At 43.4% G+C, this 26,254-nt stretch overlaps 1 protein-coding gene across 1 annotated transcript in view; it reads left to right on the top strand.

The window, feature by feature from the left end:
- LOC117743999 (dystrophin-like) overlaps positions 1 to 26,254 on the top strand; it is a 216,510-nt gene that overhangs the window by 148,233 nt on the left and 42,023 nt on the right. The window contains 3 exon segments of the mRNA XM_034552044.1: positions 2,628 to 2,691; positions 4,795 to 4,858; positions 9,445 to 9,480. Of these exon segments, the coding sequence (XP_034407935.1) occupies positions 2,628 to 2,691; positions 4,795 to 4,858; positions 9,445 to 9,480 (164 nt within the window).

Here is a 26,254-nt window from a genome sequence, read left to right as displayed (position 1 = left end):
GCTGTGTCATATCCGCACTGCGTCATATCACTTGGTCAAAGGCTGAGCGTAGAGTATCGTCACGAGACTGCTCGAGTGGAAAATCCTCCATGGAGTGAAACTCGGGAGCCAGTGGAGTCTCCACGGGAGGCTCCGCCGGTTCCCCCTCCCCGTCTGCAGTGTCGGACGACCTCGCGTCGCCGCTGAGCACAGCGCAGATATCGCATGTCCCTGCCGGCCGTGAACGCACCCCGGCTGCCTGTCCCATTAACTTGTTAAACCCCGGCCAATCTGTTCCCAAGATTAGGGGGTGCGTAAGGCGGGAGCTAACCGCAACCTTTACATTGTGTTTTTTTCCCCCGTATCTAATTTCCACTGACACCATAGGATACTCGTGCACATCCCCATGCACACACCTTATCTTCACCCACAATGCCTCAATCAATGCCCCGGGTCGAACCAGGCTCTGGTGGATCATAGACTGCGTACAGCCCGAATCCACCATCGCCTGATGTGTACCCCCCTGGATTCTTACCAGAACGCGGTACGTCGCTCTCGGACCGGGGGAGGGCATTGGAGAGCCGGCAACCCGGATCACCTGGCCCACCTCCATCAACGGAAGTGTCCGAGCTGCCCGCACCTCCAACACTCCTGCCCTGGTGCTTGAGAGACTCCCCGTGGGCTGGGAAGGGTACCGGTGTCAGCTGGGGTCGACAGATCGGGGTGGCACTGGCAACCGACGGATGTCCCCCTGATTACCGGGATGCACCGCCAAGTGGTCCTCCGCCAGTGTGACAGCGGCCTGCAGCGATGCCAGCCGGTGGCACCGGACCCACGCCGACGTTCTGGCTTGCAGCCCCCCCACAAACTGCTCCAGGACGATCCGCTCCACCACCCCCGTCGCTCCTCCCCCCCCGGCTGCAGCCATCTGGTCGCGGCGTCACTCAACCGCTGGGCTTAGGCGAAGGGCCGGTCCTCGGGCCCTAGCGTGGCCTAGCGTGGCCTCCCGGAACCTCCGCCGGTGGTCCTCCAGGGTCAGACCCAGCCGATCCATCACCGCCTTATGCATATCCGCGTAGTTGCGCCGGGCTGCCGGGGGAAGTCCCAGGGCCTCCCTGGTGAGAAGTGGCAGGAGGCGGATCGCCCACTCCGCCGTTGGCCAGCCGCACGCCTCCACCATCACCTCGAAGGTCTCCAGAAAGGTCTGGACATCGTCCGCCGCTGCCATTTTGGGCAGCGCCATCCCCCTCAAGGCGGAGGGGTCCGGCGCCGGCGGCCCCGGCGGAGCCGCACCTGTGCGGGCGGCGAGCTGCTCGAGGGCATGAGCCTGTCTCTGTGCCTGGACATGGAGCACCTCCATGAACTAGCGATTCGCCTCCGCCTGATCCCGCTGCATCTGGGCGATGCCTCCCAGCATCTGCTCCAGCGCGATCAACGGCTGGGCCGGCAGCCCTGGTTGTCCCTCGTCTCCTGGCATGCGTTTCCTTTTTCCTTTTTTTTTTTTAAGGGGGGCCCCACTTTGGGCTCCAGTGTAACAGGTTCGTGTTACCCTCCCCCCCTAACACAGAGACACAGGAGACTCAAACTCAGTTTACGGATCTTTATTTGTCCGGGAGACAATCGTGCTCTTCGGCCTTGCCCCTGAGCGACCTCCTGTGTCCGTACTCGGCTCCCGTCACTGCAACGTCCAAACCCCTCCTCCTTCCGTCCTACTGCCATTTTATAGGGAAAGCACATCATTAGACCCAGCTGAGGCCAATTAGGCCTCCACCTGGTACCGTTCCCTGAGCGCACTCCCCCAATTCCCCTCTGCAGCTGAGCCTAACCACGCCCCACCACCACAATCATCTTTACAATAAACATTGATTTTTATTATTTAGACATCACTTATCACACACATGTATGAACACAGATGCGCAAAGATCACTTTCCCTGTATTCTGATCCTGCAAAAAACAATCAGGTTTTGAAATCTAGTTTTTTTTAACTGAGGAATCCTCCCTAGAGGGTTGAAATTAAGTTAAAACATGAGAATCATCAAGGTTAAAGATTGGGTTTGCATGCCAGTGATGCAGGGATACTTCACATGAAGTAGATATTGTAAAATTTAAAAAAATGTTCTCAACAATAGCTGACTAGAAAAAAAAGGTGTTTCCTTGGATAAATTAATCCGTGAGCCAGGAGACGAGTGCGTGCCCCCCGCTGGGCTTAGCCCCTCCTCGCTGTGTGTACCTACAGAGTCGTGCTGATTTGGCACAATTATCTCAACTCTAGATAGACAGCTCATTCAGAGCTGAAGGAGACTCACGGGAGACTGCATCCTCTCCAATTCCTCCACTACAAATTCAATTATGTCTTCCATGCTTGTCTTTGCGCTTGCTCCACTTCCTCTTTCTCCGTCTGACTATCCTTGTACTTCTACTGGCTACTCTCTTTTTTTTTTTAGGCATATCTCATGTCATGGTTCACACACCCACACAATCACTCCCAATGTATTCCCACCATTGCATTTTCAAGCTTTCAGGAAGCATAAAGGCTGAATGTTTGTTTTGTAGCCATAATAATGATCGATTGATCTATCTATCAGTCTATCCATCAATCAATCAATCCGTCTATCTAAATGCATTTCTTTACATCTTTCTCTATCAGATCTCCATCAATGAACATCTTAAGCAGCTGACGGACACTCACAGGGACTTTTGCCTCCTCCATGGTGAGTGAAACACACTCACACGCACACACATCTGCGCACATGCCTACCCGCATACATCAATGTTGGTCAGTTGACAATACTCTTAGGTTGTGTGGGTGTGAGAAAGAGAAAAGACAATATGTGTGAGACAAAACAAGGCACCCACCTCCTGACAGCATCTCTCTGAGTCAGTGGCACTCGATAAGTGTTAGAGAGAACGAGGGAAAGAGCGGAACAGAGCTTGATTGTCAACAGGTCACCGAATAATGGAAGAGGGGAAGAGTACATAAAGACTTACCCTCATCCAGCCTATGATGGCGTATCGATCTGTTTATGCAACCTGTTTATTTTTGTTTTATCACTGAATTCCAATATGACCCAGCACTTTATCCAATATTTCATCCGTATCACAGTCGCATTTGGATTAAAGTCCATTATTGATTGATGCATTGAATGAAAGAATATGGGGGGGGGGGGGGGTCTTCTTCTCCAGCATTTAAAAAATACAAAGAACAAAAGTGAGTTTTACATGAATTGTAATTGTGTCAGCGCGAATTGTTTGAGTGTTATTCATATGCTGTGAATTGCTAGTGCTACTGGATTTGAGTATTATTTGGCAATAGAATGCTGTAGGTATGAAAACCCGGAAATTAGTGGAAACTTCCAGTTCGAGCCTCAATGAAGAGCACCAGGCTTTGAAGAAAATATTTGTGGCCAAATTACAATTTCTGACACAGGGCCCAAAAATATTTTTTCCATAGACACTGGGAAAGAGAGATCTGTAACTTAGCGGATCATTTTTTTACCTGAATAGCCCTTATCTAAGTCATTAGGTTCTAAAAGTTGTAAAATGCACAAATAGCCAAATCCAGAGTAACTTTTTTTTTTTACCAAGAACGAGGCTCAACCGAGAGCTGAGAAGCGGGCTTCAAGGAAATGCTAATGAAATCCAAGAAAACGTTGAGGCAAACAGTACTAGCCAATCACAGCACAGAAGTACTAGCCAATCGTAATAGAGTAGGGTGGAACTAGACGGAGCACTCTTGGGGGAAAAAATAACATGATTGTAAAAGGAAGAAAGTAATGTAGAAATCAGAGCTATACTTGGCATTCAAGGAAAAGTGACACAAAGTAACTCTTTAAATAAATGAAGCAGTGCAGATTAATGTTGTATTAGGCTGGAAAACTATACGCATGTTTTTTTCATATAAGGATGTCCACCTGCAGCCACTCATTAAACTGCTAGCTGCTTTTCCTCATCAATTCTCTTTAGTTTAATTACAAGACCACGGATAACAAAAGATCACAACACTCATATGCTCATGGCGGTGATTAAAATTCACAAACCACAGGGGGGCTTGGAAGAAGAAAATAAAAGAAACTAAAAATAAAATGAAAGATTCAGATGCTAATTATATGGCAATGGCATATTGTGTAAGATGGTGGAAAAGATGGCCTAACGCCAACCATATATATCAAATATGATATCAAAGGACAAAACAGATGAGATACTATTCCCAATGTCACATTTGCTCATATATGAATGTTTCATCTAGCTTGAAAATTAAGCTACAACAAATATAACAGGACAGATAGAGATGGTGACATATGTACAATCAAAATAACAGTGATGATGTGAGAATGTACACATTTTTCATATCTTACTGGTGTGTTGCTATGCACCGCATGTGTTCTGGCAGTTGTCCTATAAAGCATTATTCTGTTTTTAACTGCAGCCAATTTTACCCATGGGGCACAATAACGCTTATACAGCGGGTAGTTTCAGCCAAGCGATCTGATTGGTCCGAGAAGCAGTCCAACTGTGCTGACAATTCCCAGACAGCACAGTCTGCTTAAATGGCTGGTGTGCCAACTCTTTTGGGCATAATAAATGAGATAATTAGCAATAATTCTTGTTTTTCTGCTGTTTTTCATTATCATGTATATATTACTTTGAAGAAAACTTTTGATTACACATGATGTTTTGTTGCATACACATTTCATGGATGGCTATGCTTTCATTAGAACTACAGGATGTTGCTTGTCCAGTAAAATGTGTGTGAAAAGTTGAATAGCATGCAGACAATGTGTACAGTTGTTTTGACCTTTGTTTCTCTGTCTCAGCAGGATCTGTAGAGAGCCCCTTCGAGCAGGGTGTCTCCCCAAACAATGTGCCCTACTATATAAAGTAAGTAGCTGAGCTGTTGCCAGCAGATTCCTCGACTAGTCTACATGCAAATTCTGACCAGATTTGTTAGTACTAGTCAACACAGTCTCACAGCAGTTTGTGAGATGGTCAGACAATGCAATCTATTGGTTTTGTGTATGGGGACACATTATCAGTTTTTTGGGGGGTTTTGCCCTGAACATCTTTTTTTCAGAATGACATTACGTTAAAAACAAAAGAGAGGTTTAGGCAATACAATTACTTAGTTAGCATCAGAAAAAACATCATGGTTGGCCTTAAAATAATTAAATACAGTTAGGTTTAGGCAACAAAACCACCACAACAAAACCTCAATGTGGTGTCGACTGGTGAAAAAAGGATGTCTCTATTTACTTTTAAGTGGTTACAGAAATGTTCAAGAAAAATATATATGACCATAAAAACAAAACATACAATATTACAAGCAAGTCTTGTACTTCTAATCCATCTCTACTATTTATGGATAATGTCAACTTCTCAATTCCTATATAATTACAAAGGAACAGTAGCACAGACGTGGTCTTCGTTAGCTAACCAAGCTCGCAATTCACAGTCCAACGTCTTGTTGCTCTCGCTATCGAGGTTTTAGCTCCCGTTTCAGCTTTGTTATGCTGAAAAATGCAATCATGCTGAAAGACAACCGTAATCTTCTGCCAAGAGATACAGTGACAGAAACTATCCAGTATTGAGCAAGAAAAAATATAAATAGTATCATAAATTGTTAAGCTATGAGTAGAGGAAAAGTCAGTTAGCCGATCTTGCTAATTGCTAAATAACGTTAGCATATTGTATTTGGAGGAAGCGTGACCAGCAAAAAACTATTGTTTTTTTCTGAGAACCTTGTGAGTTATGAAGGAACCAAATGATGTACTTGCTTGCTGTGTTGCTGTTAAGCTATGTTTTAGGTGTGTTAATGAAATTGTGAACAATCTTTAGTTCTTTTGCTTGCCTGCTATTTGGGTTTTCCTCAAAGTAGTAGCTATTTCCGTGTGCATAGATACATTACATGTGTCTTGTGTAAATAAGTTATGTGTGAGGCAGCAACATACTGTACTATGCAGCAGTGTTTGGTAATTCACATCTGAAAAATACAATTATTATATATGAAAACAAAAACAGAACAAAAGCAGAAAAGAAAGGGAGAGCAGCTTTGTTTTTGTCCACCTCAGAACACATCTTCATCAGCAGGGGACAATAACAAGAGGAAAACAAATAAGTAATACATAGAACTTAATCTATTAGGTTTTGGTAGCACATTACAACTGTAAAATACATTATTCCCTAACTACTTAAGAGGCACTGCAGGACGTCTTACACAGTAAGTGCCGGGTAACTACACAATAAGTTGCAGGTATTTTAAAGATATTATATGAACGGATGTCTGAGGATATATAAGTACTATTTGTTGTTGAAAAGAGATTTCAACCTTTTTATCCACCGATCGGGTCAGATGAAAAAGACTACTATACTCACAATATGTTGATACATCAGCTTATATATATTAGCTGGTCATATTTATCTTGTACATTTCTGCCTCCACTAAATGTAAATATTCCATTTTGTTTCCTATATTTTGTATCTATGGTGATTTGTAAGCCACATGCCACCACCCTGATAAAGGAAAAATTGTATATTATTATTATGTTTTTTACTGGAGAAGCGGTTACACTTTTTAATTTTGGTGGACTTTTACTGAAGCTTACATGGGTCTAGTGTGCATTCTTGAAGTAAGATTACAATATTATTTGTGTACTGCGTGAAAGTATTCCTCTAAAAAAATAATTCAAAGAAATAAATTGACGTGTAAATTAATCACACGGAAGAAATGCCCATTGTGTGTAAATACCTTGAGTTGGATCTAACGTCCACCAACTTTGTGCTGTATTAATACCGTGTTGCCTGTGAATGCTGTGTTAAGCGCTAAACTGATGGCCTGCCTAATATCTAATTGTGTCTAATATTCATCCATTTGTATGTGTGTCTTTCTTTGAATAATTCTTTCAACAGTCCTGTTTCTGTAATTATGAATCACAAACTGGTTGAGGTTAGTGGTTAGTGTCAGGATAGCCCATTAGCTAGAGAGGGGACACAGTATTGTATACTAGCTGCCCACTGCTCCTAATACTAGGATGGCCTAAATGTAAAGGTTCAACTTCAGTGTGTGCTGTTCTATGTGTGACAATAAAAGTTGATTTACATTGAAATGATCATAGGCCAGACCAACAGGAAAACATTTCTTGCAGTTAAACAGTCTAGGCTAGCTGTATTGTGTCATTTGCCAACTGATGAAATAAGCTTGTTTTTCACTGGTTAGTAACTGAATCCAATTGGTGACACCTCTTGGTCACCTTTCGCGCGATAGATGTCTGGTTAAATTTTAAGGCCAGTGAATCCTTCAACACGATCAGGTCAAGTTATACTGTTCTGCAACTCAGCTGCAACTCTGTTGCTAAGTTACCTTCATGGTTTAGTTGTATAGTCTCTGCCTTTTCCCTACTGCTGACGATAACATGATCAAGGTTCCTAAAATGTCTTCAAACTTTTATTAAAACTCTGTTATTGGGAAAAGACTGCTTAGTGGGTGCACATTTTTAGACATTATTTCCTTCATTACGTCTCAAAACATGCTTCTCGAGGAATGGAGTCCCCAGTGGTGGTGCAGTCCTCTGGTGAATGCTGGGAGACTGTTTACTACTCATCAGCAGATAGCAGAGGTTTTGGAGGTGGGGGGGGCTGTGTTATAGCACAGTTGTCAGCCTTGTAGCTTGTGCCTCAGTGCTGCAGGGTGCACAAACAGTCGCATCACTGCTGGTGAGTAGGAAAAACAAAGGTGATTCACATAGATAACGTGATACAGGTTTTGATTTTCTGACCCACATGCAGTTATTTAGCTACAAATAATCTTGCACAATTGGACACATTCTATGGATATGTTATGTTGTGCTTTTTTTTGGAGCTAATGTCCTTCGAGGTAGGCTCTGATACATTTACTGTGGCTTTAAACTCTTTAACCTTGCCAGACCTAGTTTTGTTCACACCAACTGAAGTGTACGCATCATGTAACATGTTGGAGCAAACGTATCATGGAAAGTCACTTTTGAAAGAGGAATTAACTATTCTCTCTTATTACAAATAAAATGTGTAATTCATGAGTAATAAAACATACCCTTGCTCAATTCAACACACTCAGGGTTTTGCCGCTACAGCTTTATGACCCATAGCTTATTGTAGCTTATGTTAGATAATGTTAGCAAATTGTGGTTAGGTAGGATCCACTGTGAAGTGGACTGAGTTTGGCATTTCCTGATTGACAGATCTCTGTGGTTGCAACCTGTCAATCATAAGGTAGCCATGCCCGAAAGCATGTCCTGTTCTATTTTACCCTAAATGGACCATACTTTACGACATGAACATCATGCTGTATTGATGAAGACTGAGAAAAAGAGACTGGGACCATAAACTTATGTTTACAATGTTTACTGAGATAATAAATCAAGTGAGAAGTACAGTCAGTGGTTAGCAGGTCCGTCTTTTAATCAGAGGATCGGCAGTTCAACCCCTGGCTGTGCTAGCCCGAGTCGATGTGTCCTTGAGCAAGATAGTTAACCCTGATTTGCTCCCCGTAGCTGTGTCTACGGCGTATGATTGTAAGTCGCTTTGGATAAAAGCGTCAGCTAAATGAAATGTAATAATCTCATAGACTTCTATACATCCATCCATTTTCAATACCGCTTATCCTCATTAGGGTCGCGGGGGCGCTGGAGCCTATCCCAGCTGACATAGGGCGAAGGCAGGGGACACCCTGGACAGGCCGCCAGTCCATCGAGGGCACATGTAGGGACATACAACCATTCACTCTCACATTCACACCTATGGGCAATTTAGAGATCAATTAACCTGCAGCATGTCTTTGGACTGTGGGAGGAAGCCGGAGAGCCCGGAGAGAACCCACGCTGCCACGGGGAGAACATGCAAACTCCACACAGAAGGACCGCTCCGACCGGGAATTGAACCCGCGGCCCTCTTGCTGTGAGGCGACAGTGCTAGCCACTACACCACCGTGCAGCCCAGACTTCTATACAATATGACTTAATTTGACAACCAACAGAATCGCCCCCTGATGGCCATTAGAAAGACTGCACTTCCAATGTGTGCTTCCTTTATACAGACTATGGTTGTTACACTTTTTGATGTGACCATGCCTTCAGTCTGTAAGTGTTACATTGTTACTGTAGCCTCAGTGGCCCACATATGACAGGCCTAACTCTCCACCTCACATTCCTAACTCATTGGTCAGAATAACCCCTACAATGTCTTTGGTCAACCTTACTTCCTGCTGCTTCATCAGTCAAGATAGTTCAGACAGTAGATTGCATGGGCTTGGTAATCAGCAACTAGCAGTTTGGTGTGTTTGAGTTAACACCTAATGACAAGAGTGTGACGTGAAATTAACTGCGTGCATGTGGGAAAAAACAACCTTAACTGAGAGAAAAGGAGAGGAGGAGAAGGAGGGAGGGAAAGAAAGAAAGAAAGAAAGACAAGTGACAGATTCTCCTCTCCACATGCAGTGATAAAGCTGGACCTGACCAGATGACCGAAGCCCTGTGAGTGCCAGCTGAACACACACACACACACACACACACACACACACACACACACACACACACACACACACACACCTGTCTACACGCACATAAACATCCTTCACTGTGCTCGGCATGAACAAACAATATATACATATATATTGTAGAAAGAGAGGGGGAGAAAGAAAACATGGATTAGTATAACGCATATGGATATATGGCGCCGCAGATGGCTGCCTCGGTACTGCGCTCTCTCGTACTTTTTTTGTTTGTTTGTCTCGTTTCCAGCTCTCCCTCTCTGATCACATTAAGTAGGGAGGAACTTTTAAACTTCCGTCAATCGACTGGTCAAACTTTTTCACAGTTTTTCATTGAACCGGAAAGCTTCACAGAGATTCTGGTTGCAGGAGCAGCGGCTCTTCTCGGAATTTGCCGAAGATGCCGACGGGGGAAGCACACAGGAGCCCTTGTTAAAATGTGTCAGCAGGGATTCCGAACTGCGCTCGCGTCCATCCGCCTGGCGAATATCCGCTCTCTGGCGAACAAGATGGATGAGCTGCTGCTCCTAAACAAAGCAAACTCGGAGTTTAGCAGATCTGCCGCCCTGTGCTTCACCGAAACCTGACTCTGTGCGCACATCCCGGACAGCGCACTACATCTGCCGGGCTTCTAACTCCTCCAAGCGGACCGCGTCACGGCTCTGTCGGGGAAAACGAGGTGAGGCGGAATCTGCTTTTATATCAACGAGGATGTCACAGTGTTAAAGGAAACATGCAGCCCTCACTTGGAAACACTTTTAATAGTCTGCAAACCATTTTATTCACCGCAGGAGTTTCCCTCATTCATTGTGGCCGGTGTTTACATCCCACCTCAGGCCTGTGTGAGTGAGGCACTCCAACACCTGGCTGAGCAGATTACAAACATGGAGCACACACACCCAGACTCCCTGCTCATTGTTCTTGGGGACTTCAACAGAGCAAACCTCAGCAAAGAACTGCCGAAATACAGACAGCATATTAAGTGTAGCACCAGGGACAAAAACACTGGACCACTGCTACACTGTGCTAAAGGATGCATACCGCGCAGTCCCTCGTGCAGCTTTGGGACTCTGATCATTGTCTGGTTCATCTTCATTCATTCTCCCGTCCTACAGGCAGAAACTAAAATCTGCAAAGCCTGTGGTGAAGACGGTGAGGAGATGGACCAATGAGGCCAAGCTGGAGCTACAGTCCTGCTTGGCCTCCACTGATTGGAGTGTTTTTGAGGCTGCTGCTATATACCTGGATGAGCTCACTGACACTGTGACATCATACATTAGTTTTTGTGAGGACATGTGTGTGCCGATTAAAACCTTCTGCACATACAACAACAATAAACCCTGGTTCACTGATAGACTCAGGCAGCTTCGTTGGGCTAAAGATGAGGCCTACAGAGGTGGGGACAGGACTCTGTACAACCAGGACAGAAACACCCTGACGAGGGAGATCAAGGTAGCTAAGAAGAGCTACACTGGAAAACTAGAAAAAAGATTTTCAGCCAATGACCCCTCGTCAGTTTGGAGAGGCCTGAATGTCTTGTACAGCAGGTTTGATAAGCCCACTTAACCACCCGGTCTATTAGCACTGGTGCCCCCCAGGGATGTGTGCTCTCCCCACTGCTCTTCTTCCTCTACCAACGACTGCACCTCAGGGGACCCGTCTGTTAAACTCCTGAAGTTCGCAGACGACACAACGGTCATCGGCCTCATCAGGGATGGTGATGAGTCTGCGTACAGACGGGAGGTTGAACAGCTGGTCCTCTGGTGAGGTCAGAAAAACCTGGAGCTGGACAAGCCCAAAACTGTGGAGATGACAGTGGACTTCAGGAGGAGCCCCCCAACACTACCCCCCCTCACCATACTCAACAGCACTGTGTCTGCGGTGGAGACCTTCAGGTTTCTGGGATCCACAATCTCCCAGGACCTGAAGTGGGCCTCCAACATCAACACCATCAGGAAAAAGGCCCAGCAGATGTTGTACTTCCTGCGCCAGCTCAGGAAGTACAACCTGCCTCAGGAGCTGCTGATCCTGTTCTACTCCGCCATCATCCAGTCTGTTCTCTGTTCTTCCATCACTGTGTGGTTTGGATCGGCCACCATACAGGACAGAGACAGACTACAACCCATAGTCAGGTCTGCTGAGAGAACTATTGGTTCCAGCCTGCCCTCCATCCTGGACTTGTACACCTCCAGAGTCAGGAAGCGGGCTGGAAAGATCACTACAGACCCTTCACACCCTGGACACAAGCTGTTCCAACTCATCCCCTCTGGTAGGCGCTACAGAGCACTGTACGCCAAAACCACCAGACACAGAAACAGCTTCTTCCCTCTGGCCATCACTCTGTTGAACAATTAATCACCTCCATCTGCACTACATGCACTGCACTTTCTGCAGTACATCCCCATTTCACTGTTGTTGTTGTTGTTGTTGTTTATATTGTACATACATGTTTGCTATTGTTGTCTTTAATGTCTTTATATTCATCCTGTCACTTGTAATTGTAATTTAAATATGTTGTATGATGAGAGCGTATGTGTAACCGGAGGCAAATTCCATGTATGTGCATACGTATATGGCCAATAAAGCTGATTCTGATTCTGATATCTACTCTACTATGTTATTGTTGTCATTCCAAAGCCATTAATATAGTACAATAACAGCCTCCACTGTTCTTCATTTACTCAAGTACTGTGTTCAAGTACAATTTTGAGGTATTTCTACTTAACTTGAGTAGTTTCATAGTATTCCATGTTATTTGACTCTACTATGGTTCAAAGGTAGACATTGCACTTTTGACTACACTGCATTTATTAATGCCGCGAAATGTAAAAGTATAGTGACATTGGCCATTCTGCCTCTTCTGCCTCCATCATAAGCATGTTTACTTATACCTTAAGTACATTGACAGTGAAATACTGTACTTGTACTTAAAGGAGCACTCCACCAATGTTAAACCTACTGTAAATACCAGTTAACTAGTCTCTGGTAGTCCTACTTAGCCTCTGTGAGTGATTGTATAATTTCTTCTGTGGCTCTCTGGAAGAGCTTTCTATAGTCCGAGGAAATATCCCTGGTGTCATTGGACATCATCTCAGCCTGGGCCTGACAGAAAACCTGCGTGACAATCTAGAGGTGTGGACTTTGAAAGATATGGGTGTTTCCTAAACCGGGAGGAGCTCATGAAAAACATAATTGAGATGCATTATGGGAGATATCAGAAAGAGTTTTTGGGGGTTTGATGCATACTTTAAACTAAAAGTTGGTATATCTCCAACAACTCCTCTAACTTAATGTTCCACTCTTTTTTAAATTTTTTTTATAAATGTCTCCCGCGTTTCCACCAAGCAGTCCAGTTTAGTAAAGTCAAGTTCAGTTTGTCACACATTATTCAACACTTATTTCACATTTCCATGAGCAAAGGTTGTGGAGGGTACCAATAGAACCAATCCATTCCTGGTTCCACCTTGGTCTAGGTTTCAAGTGATCTAAGCGGATACTAGAACAGGGGTGGGCAAACTTTTTGGCTCAGGGGCCACATTGACTTTTACAATTTGACAGACGGGCGGGCCAGTATCAGATGGATGGAGAGCAGGGGCGTTTGTAGGATTCCAAGAAAGGGGGGGCTACGCCCCAAGGGGAGTGTCACCCTGTTGAATGTGGGCCCTGATATCCATTGTTTCCGACAGTTCATAGATTTTGCTTGCATTCAGTATATGATAACCCAAGTGACAGAATTTCAGGGTCATAGTGATATTTTATGCTCATTTGGACACTATCACTGAGATAAAGATGAACTAGTTCAGTGTCAAATATACCATTCAATGGAAAAAAATATTATAATAATCTATATTAATGCAACGAATAGAGATGTCGATAGTTATTTATTGTATTTCGAATTTTCTTACTCGCTCAATGGAACAGTTTCTAACTTCCCTTTCATTTGCCTCAAGTGCCTAAATGTAAGCAGGTAACAGTTGTTAACAAATACAGACAGACACTTTCTGTAACTGATTGGACTTACAGGTAAACCTGAATGTAAGCAGGTAACAATCGTTAAAACTACCGACAGCCACATTCTGTAGCCCCCCTAAAATAGGCCTAACGACGCCCCTGATGAAGAGTGTTTATGTGAACCAATATGAATTACAAGTAAAAGCCAATAACTAAAAAGTAAAGAAACCGTTTCAGTGGAACAGTGTTGTTGGTCCGGGCCGGTGCAGTCCCGTGGGTTTGATGTCCGTTCGTTATGCCGAGGAAACTTTCGCAACTTGCCAGGTTGCAAAAGCTAATCAGCGTTGAGATGCTCCGCCCGTTGGGCTGCTGCTGCTATCGTAGCGCTGGTAGCGGAAGTTATCGAGACGGAGTCTGTGAAATTCCCCGAGCTGTGTAAGCCTACGGGTGATGTTATGAACCCAAACACAAGGGCATTAGATGTTTCGACGTTTATGGGTTGTCCACAACAAGTATAAAGCAGAACTAGTGGTTATTTCGACCGTGGATGGCGGAAATTATAACTGTTTTTACGGAGATAAGCCACGCCCCCTTTTCGCAACTGGTTGCGAAAGACACAAATGAACACAACTTCATTCACAAACTCGAATATTGGATTATGGACATCGCCATCTTGACTTTTTGCAACCAGAGTGATGTAAATATGTCGTATACGGTTCTGGTAATGGTAGCGACCTGTCAATCACAAGGTAGCCCCAACTGAAGCAAATTCCACTCCGTCTTCTCCCTCCGTCTCAATCTGTCATCGCCTCTCTGCTACACATACACACAGACACACACACCTACACACACTAAGGTATAGAAACATACTGTTGTGATTGGGTAAAATAACAGTTGAGACTTGCCTATAAATGACAGGCTGTTCTCTCTTGCTCTCTTTGCTGGTGCAACATAGCCCACATTTCCCAAGCCTTTAACACTGATTCCCAAAGCAAAGAGCTCCCCCCCCCCCCCCCCCCCCCCCCCCCCCATCCTCCTCCACCTCTTCCACTCCTCTCTCCCTTTCTCTCTCTTCTGTGTACCTTGTAAAAGCAAAAGGCGCCTCTGCCTTCTTTCCCTTTTTTGTCTCTCCCTCTCCCACTCTTTCTCTTTTCTATCTCTTTCTCTCTCTCTCCTCGGCCTTGAGTGTAGAAAATCTATGTGTGCCTTGAAAAGCAAAGTCTCTCTCTCTCTCTCTCACTCAGGGAGGTGAAAAACCTCCTCGGATGGTGGTGAGGCTCCTTTGCTTTCAGAAACAGCGGGATGGGGGGAAGGGAGGCAGAGGGGGCCTGAGCTCCGCCCCGTCGATCTAAATTGCGTCAAGCTAAACCAAAAATTGTGCTGAGTTTAATTTCAAAGTAAAGGTGTCAATTATGTCGGGTGGTTAAATATTGCTTAATGTTGTCAACATCCAGGGCTTGGGGACCCTGGGGTAAAAATCATCAGAGAGGCCCCCGATTGACCCCCTGATTGACACTTGTCATTTATAGTTTGAGACACGATATGACCTCAATGTGTGCTCAAAATTATTTCATTAAGCACTGCAGAGAGATGAAACATAAGCCACTTTCCATTCTTCCAAACACGGTGCACTAAATGTCAACATCCATCCAACCATTCACACACATTCATAAACTGATGACAGACACGGCCATGCAAGGTGCCTCCTGCTCATCGGGATCTCATCTAAATGCTCATTCACACACAAAAACAGTTCTATGATTCTCCAATTTGTGGACAATGATGGATGAATAGATTTGTCTTATTTCCACAATTCAGTTTGTCAACAAAAAAAAAACTCCACATCTTTCGAAGTGAAGCTTTTATTTTGAAGCATCAAGCAGGAAGTTGTCTTCATTTTATTCCGGGTAAATTGACCCTTGTATCTCGCTGGCCAGTCAGCCCGAGCAACCCACCGCTGCTGATTGCAGAGGAACGCGCACCCACACACACACATACACGGAGGCTACACACGGTAATCTCGGACGCCTCTCCCCGGTGGTAGAGGACTCTCGGTCGGACCGCGGAGGGGGTCGGGATATTGCCTCGGTTTTACCCGGGAATCTGTTTATTTCTTTCCGGACGCGGAGCGCTCTGATCGGCCAGCGATGCGGGAGCAGCTTCGGAAGTGAGTGCTGGGCTCGGGGACTGTTTTATGGCGGTGATGGTAATTGTGCTGGTCGTAATGCAGTAAACCTGTTCACGCAGACAACACATTGGCTGCGGGCTGTTCGAGGGTAGCGGAGATGCGGTGATCCGGGGCAGCGATATTCCGCACACTCAGCGGACAACGCACATTACCTCCACTGTAGGCGAGAATCTACGACATTAAAACTGGATTAGGATGCTTTAAAATTCTATTTTGGACGTGGAGAAATATATTGTCTGACTTCATGTGTGCTGTTATAACACATTTATGCAAGTCCACACGACATGCATCTCCAATGAATGTCACCTAGCATGTTAAAATACATGTTGTGGCAGCTTCTCAAGCGTATAGCAAAGATATTCACAAGCACAAGTTTAGAACATGATTTTTTTTTTTTGCATTTAGAGATGGAGCCTATAGCACATGATAGGAAAAAACGGAACGTTAATTCTTAAATAAAATGCCATTACACTCCACGGCGGTCGTACGCGTGGAACCAGGCGAGGTGTGCGGCAACTGAGGCTCTTCAACCCGCTGTCTGCTTCTGGGTCCCCCGAACCGTCCATTTTTTAATTCTAAAGCCACTGATTCACTGGCTAGTTGCTGCCATGTTGGAATAAAAAAAGAGGGCCATTGAATGCTTTAAAGCAAACGGAATGCAAATGTAGCTTTGTGCTGCCTCCCTTTATTTACCCTTATTAATTTGGCCCGGCAGGGGTGTGTGTGTGTGCGTGTTGTGTGCGTGTGTGTGTGTGTTGGCTCAGAGGGAGAGAGAGAGAAAAGGGCCATACCGAGCAAAGCGGCGATGTATCACTGTGTTGCATTCCTTCGCAGTCACAAAGGCGCACAGGATCACGCACACCATCACCTCCGTGCCAGCAAAGCAGCCCGTGTCTGGATTGGTGGAGGGGTGTGCACTGTGCACCGCGATTTGGATGGCCTGCATAATCTATTATAAAATGGAAAATTATGCTGTGCCTCGTTTTTTACATTTGTTTTAATCCCAGCGCAAACGGCAGGGTTTTAGGTCCTCCTGTGCTGACTGACCATCCGCAGACCGGATCATCTGCTGATTAGTATTTTAGTTTTAAAGTGGGATGTGCTTTTCCTGCACCGATGGGACATGAACACTGTGCACTTCAGGAGTTGGTCAAATTATAGCAGGAGATGCAGTGATCTGGCAGGTGCATATTTTATTGGCACCAATGTGGTTGCAGGTGTGTGTGGACTAATTAAGTACAGCTGATGGATAAAAAGCCTTAACACACCCGAGATTCAACTCTGGTTGCAGGATAGTGGTGCTGCTGACGTGCTGGGACATGATTGTTATGACTTGTGTGTGCTGTCTTTGTATTCGGTGTAGATAAAGCCGAAGTTCAGCCTGACGTGTTTTTTTTTTCTAGGTGCTAATTTCTGCATTCAGAGTTAGTGATGGAAGGAACTTTTCCCCATATTCAAGCTGCACACCCTTTCTGTTCAGGTGTCTGTTCAGGTGGCAAGAAGACACTGCAATGTTTGTGTTTGTATCAGAATACATGCAAGAACAAAAGTGTTGATACTTACATGTTTATTTGCCTGGTCTTGAGAAAGAAATTGTGATCACGAAGCTGTCAGATGATACTATCGTCCTCAGGGGCAGTTTTTTTCAAAATGTTCTCAAAGGATTATGTCTGTAGGATTGGATTAAAATCTGTTCTGGAGTGGAAATTGGGTATTTCAAAGCAGATCCAATGATTTCTGATCCTGACAATTTGGATTAAAGTTTTGATTTTGATTTTGATTTCGTAATCCAATCCTACATTTTTTATTCCGGACAAAATGCATTTGGGGATTTAACAGAGATTGACAAATAGCCTTTAGCTTCACTTCCCTTCTAATAATTTGACTCAAGATGTTCGTTATATTCATTACATTACATTACATCACATTACATGTCATTTAGCTGACGCTTTTATCCAAAGCGACTTACAATAAGTGCATTAAACCATGAGTCCAAACTCAGAACAACAAGAATCAAGCGAGTACAATTTCTTAAATAAAGTTAAACTACAAAGTGCTATCAGTAAGAGCCATTTAAGTGCTACTAAAGTGTTAAACTACAAAGTGCTATCGGTAAGAGCCATTTAAGTGCTACTAAAGTGCTACTACGGCGCTACCTTCCCTATTCAAGGTATAGTTGAAAAAGATGTGTTTTTAGGTTGCGACGGAAGGTGTAGAGACTTTCTGCTGTCCTGATGTCAATGGGGAGCTCATTCCACCAACGAGGAGCCAGCACAGCAAACAGTGGTGACTTCATTGAGTGTTTAGCTCGTAGTGACGGAACTACAAGCCGATTGGCAGAAGCTGAGCGAAGTGAACGAGGTGGGGTGTACGGTTTGACCATGTCCTGGATGTAGACCGGCCCCGATCTGTTTGCAGCACGGTATGCAAGTACCAATGTTTTGAAGCGCCTGGACCAGAACCTGTGCCGCCTTCTGAGTGACAGGAGGTCGTATTCTCCTGATGTTGTACAGCATGTACCTACAGGAGCGTGTTGTTGTGGTAATATTGGCAGTCAGGGAGAGTTGACTGTCGAGTGTCACACCGAGGTTCCTGCCAGTCGGAGTCGGAGCCACTACTGAGTTGTTGAAGTTAATAGTCAGGTCGTGGGTGGGAGAGCCTTTTCCTGGAAGGAAGAGAAGTTCATTCTCGTCCGGGTTAATTTTCAGGTGGTGTGCGGACATCCACTGAGAGATGTCAGTCAGACAGGCAGAGATTCGTGCTGCTACCTGTGTTTCAGATTGGGGAAACGAGAGGATCAATTGGGTGTCGTCAGCGTAGATATGGTAGGAGAAGCCATGCGATCGAATGACAGAGCCGATTCAAACTCTCGAGTGTGCCTTTCAAATATTAGTGTTTTAGTTCTCTCAGTAATCTCTCAGTAATCAAAGACATTTGAAGCACTGTGAAATACAATAAGGCCACACTTTTTCCTGAAAACAACTGGAAAAACTGCTGTACATACAAATGTAACAACATCTAGTTTGACATAAACATTGGAACTACATTGTCAAAACATCCAACATACATTTTTTGTGTTCCATCCATAGACTATATAAGAAGTGGATGCAGTCATCGTGACATCCCCCATTGGTTTGTGGACGCCCTTTATGAAGTTCGGCAATCTTGGATTACGGCTTTCGCCATGTTGTTTTTTATTGCAACCAATAAACAGAAGTTACCATATTAGGAGTGAAGTAGAGACGTCGTATACGATTCTGGTAGCGGCAGAAGCATACTCCGCTTTATGGTCTATTTGGACCATAATTTACAAAATGAACATGCAGTATTGAAGACTTGAAACCAGCAATTGAAACCACAAACTCATGTTTACAATGTTTATTGCGGTAATATATCAAGTGAGAAGTCATTTTCTCATAGACTTCTATACAATTGGACTTGCTACTGGAAGAGTCGCCCCCTGCTGGTCAGTCGAGAGAATTACAGTTTTAAGACACTTCAGCATCTACTTCATTCAGTAGAACCGGAGGTTGTCACCTGGTTTGGTCACACACAGTAGGCTAGCAGAGACCACAGCAATCGGGATCCAAATAAGATTGTAATTGTGCATAGGCAACAACACAAACAAAGGTACATAGTTGGCCAATAACAAAAATATTTAACAATTTCAACAGAAATTGGCAGAAGTGAATCTATACATTTTGTAGTATAATACATATACAACTGATAAATGGTTCCACTAAAGACCAGCAGAAAAGTGTATTTAAACAATCCCTTTATTTGGAGAATGGAAATACTTGTTATATGTATTTTTTTGCGATCACAACAATATGAAAAAGAGTAAAAAGACCAAGACAGCCTTGTTTGTGAAGAAGGGGACAGGCCTAATAACTGGTACTGCAGCTACTTAATAACTAAATTACAAATTATACAGTTACAGGGGACACAAAGATGGTCTGAAGAATCCTCCAAATGAGATCTAGCACCCAAAAGTGGTTTAGGGAACGTGGTGGCTTCTGGTCTTCTGTCAGCTTGCTGTTATTATTATTATTATTATTCTTTGAGTATGTGGTTAGTGAGAGGGCCCCACATCCAGAAGAGCCCATGTACAAGTTTTTGAAGACAAAAACAATTGAGCCACAGTCCCCTTATAATAATGGACAGTCCCTCAGCTGAGGATACAATGGCAATAAAATACATTAACATGCTACTTTCAGTAGATTGTTATCTTGTTGTTGGGTTCCGGTTTCCAAGTGAAGTTTTGTTGTTGGTATGGTTGTCCTCATCAGCATTATATGTACTATGTAAAGTTATGTTTCAAAATCACGCAGCAGTCTGTACATGCAGTCTACTTAAAGGGAGTTTGCTGCATTGGCAGGCACACAATGTTTGCTAGCTAGCTAGAACGAACATTAGCTAGTAGTTATTTAGCTTGCTAGCTAACGTTAGCTTCAGCAGAGCTAAATCATAGATCCAAAAGCTGCCATTGGGTTGGTGTTTGTTTCTACAGTCGACGTATGACGTGAATCCGAATATATATATTCCCTTTTTAAAAGTGGAACCATTGACCGTCAGGTACACCAACAAAGCCAGCTAGTGAACCAGCCAACACAAATGTCAACGGAGGCAAGTTAGCTCCTGTTAGCATGACCTAAGATTAATTACCAATCGTTATGCCCTCATTTTGAGTAGGTGCGGACAATTTACCTTTCGTGAAATGGTCTGCTAGGTTTACATTTTTTCTAGGAGCTGGGGATTCATGACCTGTCAACCTGCCAATGTTTTGAATTACTCAGACAAAGGCAGAGAGATCCTTATGATTCTTGATTGAGAGAAGGGAGATGTAATTATCCGGATCATTCTGGTCCAGATTACAAGTTTTGAAATAATGGCTCGAGGGGATAATTAGCCCGCCAAAATTCCTGCAGCTCACAGCCCAAAATGTAAAATATGAATGTCCGCCACTACAGAACAGGAGAAGAGCAGCTTCTGTTTTCTCTTTTGTGAGGGAGCCGTCAGACATGCGAGCAAGCCAGAGCCACCATTACTGCAAGGAAAAGTTCATACCATACAAATATATGTGAAATCTACTCTATTCAAAGTGCGGAAAAAACTTTCATTATTTTAAAATAATGAAAAATGACTTGAACAGTAGTTCCAAGTGTTATCTATACGGTCACCTATATTTACTAGTGGTTCTAACTTCCTGAAGCCAAAAGCATGAAGAGGTTTCTACTACACTTTACGCTTCGAAAAACACTGCCGTTTTCAGTTAGTAAAACGTTTGTTCTTATATAGGACTTAAACTGTTCCTGAAAAGTAAATATTTAGTTTGAAAACCAAAACGGTTGTAATGTAATTTTTTATTTGCATACATCCCATTATGCTTGATCTTTAGTATGAAGTCATTTCTCAGTCCCTTTTTATCTCATTCGCTCACATTTGGTGACAAACAACACTTTTACTCAAAAAAACGTTTTTAGGAATTTATTTCCATGTATCTACTATTTTATTCAGATATTCCACCACTTTGGTGAACCAATGTTCAGTACCAAAACAGTTCGTCCACATGAGTAAAGTAATGTTTTCACAAGAGATTTTAAGAACTTTAATAAATCAGACTTTTCAACTTTAGGGCCAAATTACCTCTTTACACTGTACCTAAAGTCAATAGTGCTTCATTATATAGATAGCTGAGATTGTGCTGCACTTTTTGATGTACAACACATGAGTATGTATCAAATGCAAGTGCCTTTTAAAAGATGAATTTAAGAAATTATGTAAAATCGAGAAAAAAAACCTTGGACCCCAGAGGGTTAAATAATTATTCGAGTCTGATCCATCATTTCCACCAAAACGTCAGCTACCTCGTTAATTTGAAAACGACACCTCAACTTCTCCCTCATAAAAATCCAAAATGAATTTTCAGAACTTCAAACACACAAGACGTCTCCTACTTAACTCTCAAGTCCATTCTCAGTGTGCGTGACCTGGAGGTGTCATGTTTTCACATCACACTTGTGTTAGTTACATTTCTAGACGACGATTTAGTTGTGATGTCATACCATCCTGCAGGTACGTACACTTGTTAAACGGAGATTTAAGCTGAGCTCAGACACCACTTTTCCCTATTCAGCAGATGTGAAAACAAGCTTTGCAATCTCTGTTAGTTTATTGATTTTATTTTTTATATTCAATATTAAAAACTTTATAATTAAAACGTTTTTTGATTTTTACAATAAGATTTTTCGGCTTTTCTCTGTTTAGTGAATATAGTATATAGACGTCTCCTTAAACATTATTTAGACCAATTGATTAAATGACTAAATCTGTGTGCTATATGACTGCCACAAATGCCCACCAAATAGAGATAGCTGCTGAAAATAGTCCCATAAAATGCACTGTTTGCTTGTGTATGAGTAGTATTTTTTTTAAACCAGATTGTCTGGCTTATTTCAGGAAATTACTGAAATTTCTTTCTCTCATGTATCTAAAAAAAAATAAATGTATCTGTGAGTTTTTACAGATTTACATCTTCAGTAGGAACTAATGGGTTGGGGCTCAGAGCCACAGACAAAGTAGGGGTTTCACCAAACACCAAAATTATCCTTTTAAAATGTCTTGTATATTTCAAGATGCAGAAGTGCAATGATATTATTATTATTATTTCATTTTAGCTATGTGTGATCCTTCAGGTTTTGTCTGTACTTTTAGGTCCTCTTTCACAAACAGCTTCCTCTAATATCCAGCTGATTAATACTGCTTTAATGCCTTTTTACCCACTTTTTTTTTACTCCTGTTCACATTAGATCCCTGAAGGCCATTGTTTCAACTCATTCAGATACCTGGTGTGCAGGAAACATTTTGTCGGCGCTCACTCTCAATGATAGGCAGAGGAAGACATTTCATAAGACATCTCCATAGCCCTTAAACCACCTTTTAATCATTCATCAAAGAGCCATAATTGACTGCAGCGAGAAGTGACACTTGTGTCTCTGTGCTGATCCATTATTAATATCGCCTATCTGTCACCCACAAAAGGCTTTTCAGCTGCCTGTTAACTGTAATATGTAGCATTGTGTGTTCAGGGTTAGGGAGTGTGTCATGTGATGAAAGTGTGTGTAATTGTCTGTTCAATCCAACTAAAAGTTATGCTGCACAGAGGAATGCCATATATGTTCTGGACGAAACAAAGGCCCAGGGAAATGACAGAGTGATCGGATTAGACTTTTTCCTCATCGTCCAGTGATCGTTGTATTGCACAGTGTGACGACTAGCTAGCTGAAGCAGCAAGACCTTTTATAATGTAGATTTGCCTGAATGTGTAACCTCTGTCCTACATAGTAGTGCGTTTGGGCAACACTCTTTGATCCTTATTTATAGCTAGTTTCTTGTGTTTTTCTTGCTGTTTCCTCTAAAGTTATTTTTATGGGTTATTTTTTCTCGTTTCCACCCCTGTTCGTGCTGGGAAATGGTAGATGGGGAGGGATGTAAATGTTGAATGCTCTTCCCCCCTCTCTTCAATCATATGGCCCTCTAGCAAGGCAGCGAATCCGTGACTGCTCCACAGGAGCCGCCAGGTGTGCAGTGGTTTATCTTTTGACAGTGTACAATGTATTATCAACACTTTACCTTGTCCTGGGGCCATGATACATTTTCTTAGGAGATAGTGTCAGTTTTCAAAAGGCATAAAAATGATTCAAAACTAGAGATGATTGGTTCCTTCAGGCCAACATTGATGTATGATTGCTCTCTTTCTTTTTGGTCATTAATCCCAATGGGACATCTGGTGGGAAGACTGCAGATCTGGATTTTGGCGACATATTGGAACAATGTGTGTTTGACAGGTGCCTTTGTCTGTGTGTGTGTTTGTGTGCCGTGTCATCCTCTTCCAAACAAATATCTGCTTTTCTATAGGAGGCCGGAGATGGATACGTTGTTGAGGACAAGGCCGGTTTGGCAGACATAGGAATGGAGAATTGTGGTTGATGCAATTTTGAAATAAACCACACAACTTCATTTATTTATTTAGGGGAATGCACTTTTTGTCCATATGGCTGGGCGACAAAAACAATCGAGAACATTTTCACAATAAAATGTTCCTTAATAACTGCTCTCTATCTCGGAACCTTCTGAGACAGAGAGCAGACAGTTGATTTAGCAAATTACATAGACAGAAAAAACCCAGAAATTGCCCTACTGGTCTTTTATTTCCGGTGTATCTTCAGGATCCCGAAGAAGGTCACCTCTGTCTGAGGAGGAAAACCTTCATGCATAGTAACACACACACTGCTCGCTCGCTCTAATTTGTCATTCGTGACAGCATCTAATAAAAACTACCCAGGCTGGTATTCACTAATTTAGAATGATTCCATTTCTCTTTTCAATGGAGGGCAATTTTAGCAATTGCATCACCAATCGGTGTTGGCTCCCAGCTGCTCAGGTTGTGGAGGATCCCCACTGGCCATATCTGTACGGTAGCAGCAGCTTTGAGGCGTCTCTCTCTGGCTGAGTAAGGCTGAATTTCTAAGTCAGCCAAAACACAGTACACTGAGTGCTGTTGATTTATTTAGTTTGAGACATACTGACTTATTGTCGAGGCTGCGATCCAGGCGGAGCAATGCAGGTCCATTCTACCTGTGGAACATTGGACCAGCACGTAACCCTTGCAGGTCTGTTGGAGGGGTCATGAGAGTTTTTCCATCCATCCCCATGTGTTTTGTGGACTTGGAGAAGGCTTACGACTGCGTCCTGGGGAGTATTCATGGACAGGATCACAAGGCACAGCTGGCCTGAAAACTGTGGGTCGGGCCCTCTGGGTTGGGAGTGAGTCAGCTTTAGGGTGAGGAGCTCAGACATCCTGAGGGAGCTCGGAGTAGAGCCGCTGCTCCTATGTGTCTGAAGGAGCCAGTTGAGGCGCCTTGGTGCATCTGATCAGGATGCCTCCTGGACCTCAAGGAGGATGCCTCCCCTCCTCCTTGAGAGGTTTTTCATTCAAGTCAAACTGGTAAGGAGCCTCGGGGTAGACCCAGAACATGCCTGAGGTATGTATCTTGTCTGGCCTGGGAACGCCTCTGGGAAGACGCCCTTGAAGAGCTGGAAAGCTTTGCTGGGAGAGCTGGACTATATAAAATAAACTGAAAAATTGATTTGAGAGGGACGTCTGGCACACCCTGCGAAGTTGACCCCGCCCCAGATAGCTGAAAGATAATAGATGGATGGACTTAAACTTTCTGATGGTGATCTTGATGATCTTGTCCTCCAAAGAATGACATCATGCCGAGGATGTAATGTACAGGTTTGGTACAGTTACATTAGATACTGTCAAACTTAACAGTATGATTTCAAACTTTATAATGTAATCTTTTGTATTTCAAAGGATTTTGAAGATGGGCTCAATTAGACCGCCCTAGAATCACGGATTGATCACTTCACATTCAAAACGAAATAGACATGCTCCTTTTGTTACTGTTGTTTGATTCTGAGCAGCTGATGTAAACGGCTGCAAGTTTTCCTGTCTTGCTCAAGTAGGTCTTGTTAGATTTTCTCAACTGATTCAGGGTGATGAACTACAACAGTTAGAAGCCCACAGCTCAGAGCCTCTGATTATTTGATTCTGCACGGCTATTAAAGCATCTGGCTCATAGCAACTAGCCGACGACAAACCCTGAGTGACTGACCCACTGTTTGCAAAGACTCTCAGCTTAGAGGATTTTTAAGTAGCGCTTCACCATGGGACCCCTCCTCATTATCTGGAGTGGGAGTGTGGGAGGGAGGCAGGAGAGATAAAAACAAGGGCAATGGGAAAAAAAACAGCATATGGATTATTATTTGGCTGCTTTTCAGACAAAGGTTAACTGCAGGTGCGCTTGTGTGTGACCAACTCGACAAGTGTTCTTTTAACAAGCCGGGAAAGGGTTGCAGTTGTGTAAAAACATGCCCCAGGCCAGAATTATGAAGCGGAAAACAGGGGTTTTGTCTTTGAAGGAACGCTAAGCAGAGCTGTATTTTAAACTAGGTCATTTTTTGTTGTTTGTTTTGTTTGCGTTGAATATTTTATTGTTTCCCCCATTGACCCACAGCACCCACTGTGCTCAGTGGTCACCCACTTTGCACTATTGACATCTGATCATACACACCTGTGCTAAAGAAACAGGAATGGACAAAAATCTTTAATGGAAGACTTTTCTCCGCCTTCAGCTGTTGTCTCATTTTCACCATCACATCGGCTGTAAAACGGCTCTAATATTTTATTCTAGCTGGCACTGAATAGGCTTTTAACTGTCCTATATTTAACTTAAGTTTCATGGATTGGAGGTCCATTCATACACTGACCCAGGATGACCGGTTCAGTGGTTAGCAGGTCCATCTTTCAATCAGGGGGTTGGTGGTTCAATCCCCGCCCTAGTCGATGTGTCCTTGAGCGAGACACTTAATCTTCAATTGCTCCCTGTAGCTGTGTCTATGGTGTATGAATGTAACATGTAAAGTGTCTTTGAGTACCTTAAAAAGCGCTATATAAATTAAATGGATTATTATTATTGTCATATTCATGTAATGTGTTTATGTAACTCTGTAACGCTGTTCATTCTGTACACATGACATCTATTGCATCTGT

Source organism: Cyclopterus lumpus, chromosome 2 (assembly GCF_009769545.1).
Source record: "Cyclopterus lumpus isolate fCycLum1 chromosome 2, fCycLum1.pri, whole genome shotgun sequence".
Taxonomy (NCBI): domain Eukaryota; kingdom Metazoa; phylum Chordata; class Actinopteri; order Perciformes; family Cyclopteridae; genus Cyclopterus; species Cyclopterus lumpus.
Note: the sequence above shows the minus strand (reverse complement) of the source record. Positions and strands in the feature narration are given on the sequence as shown.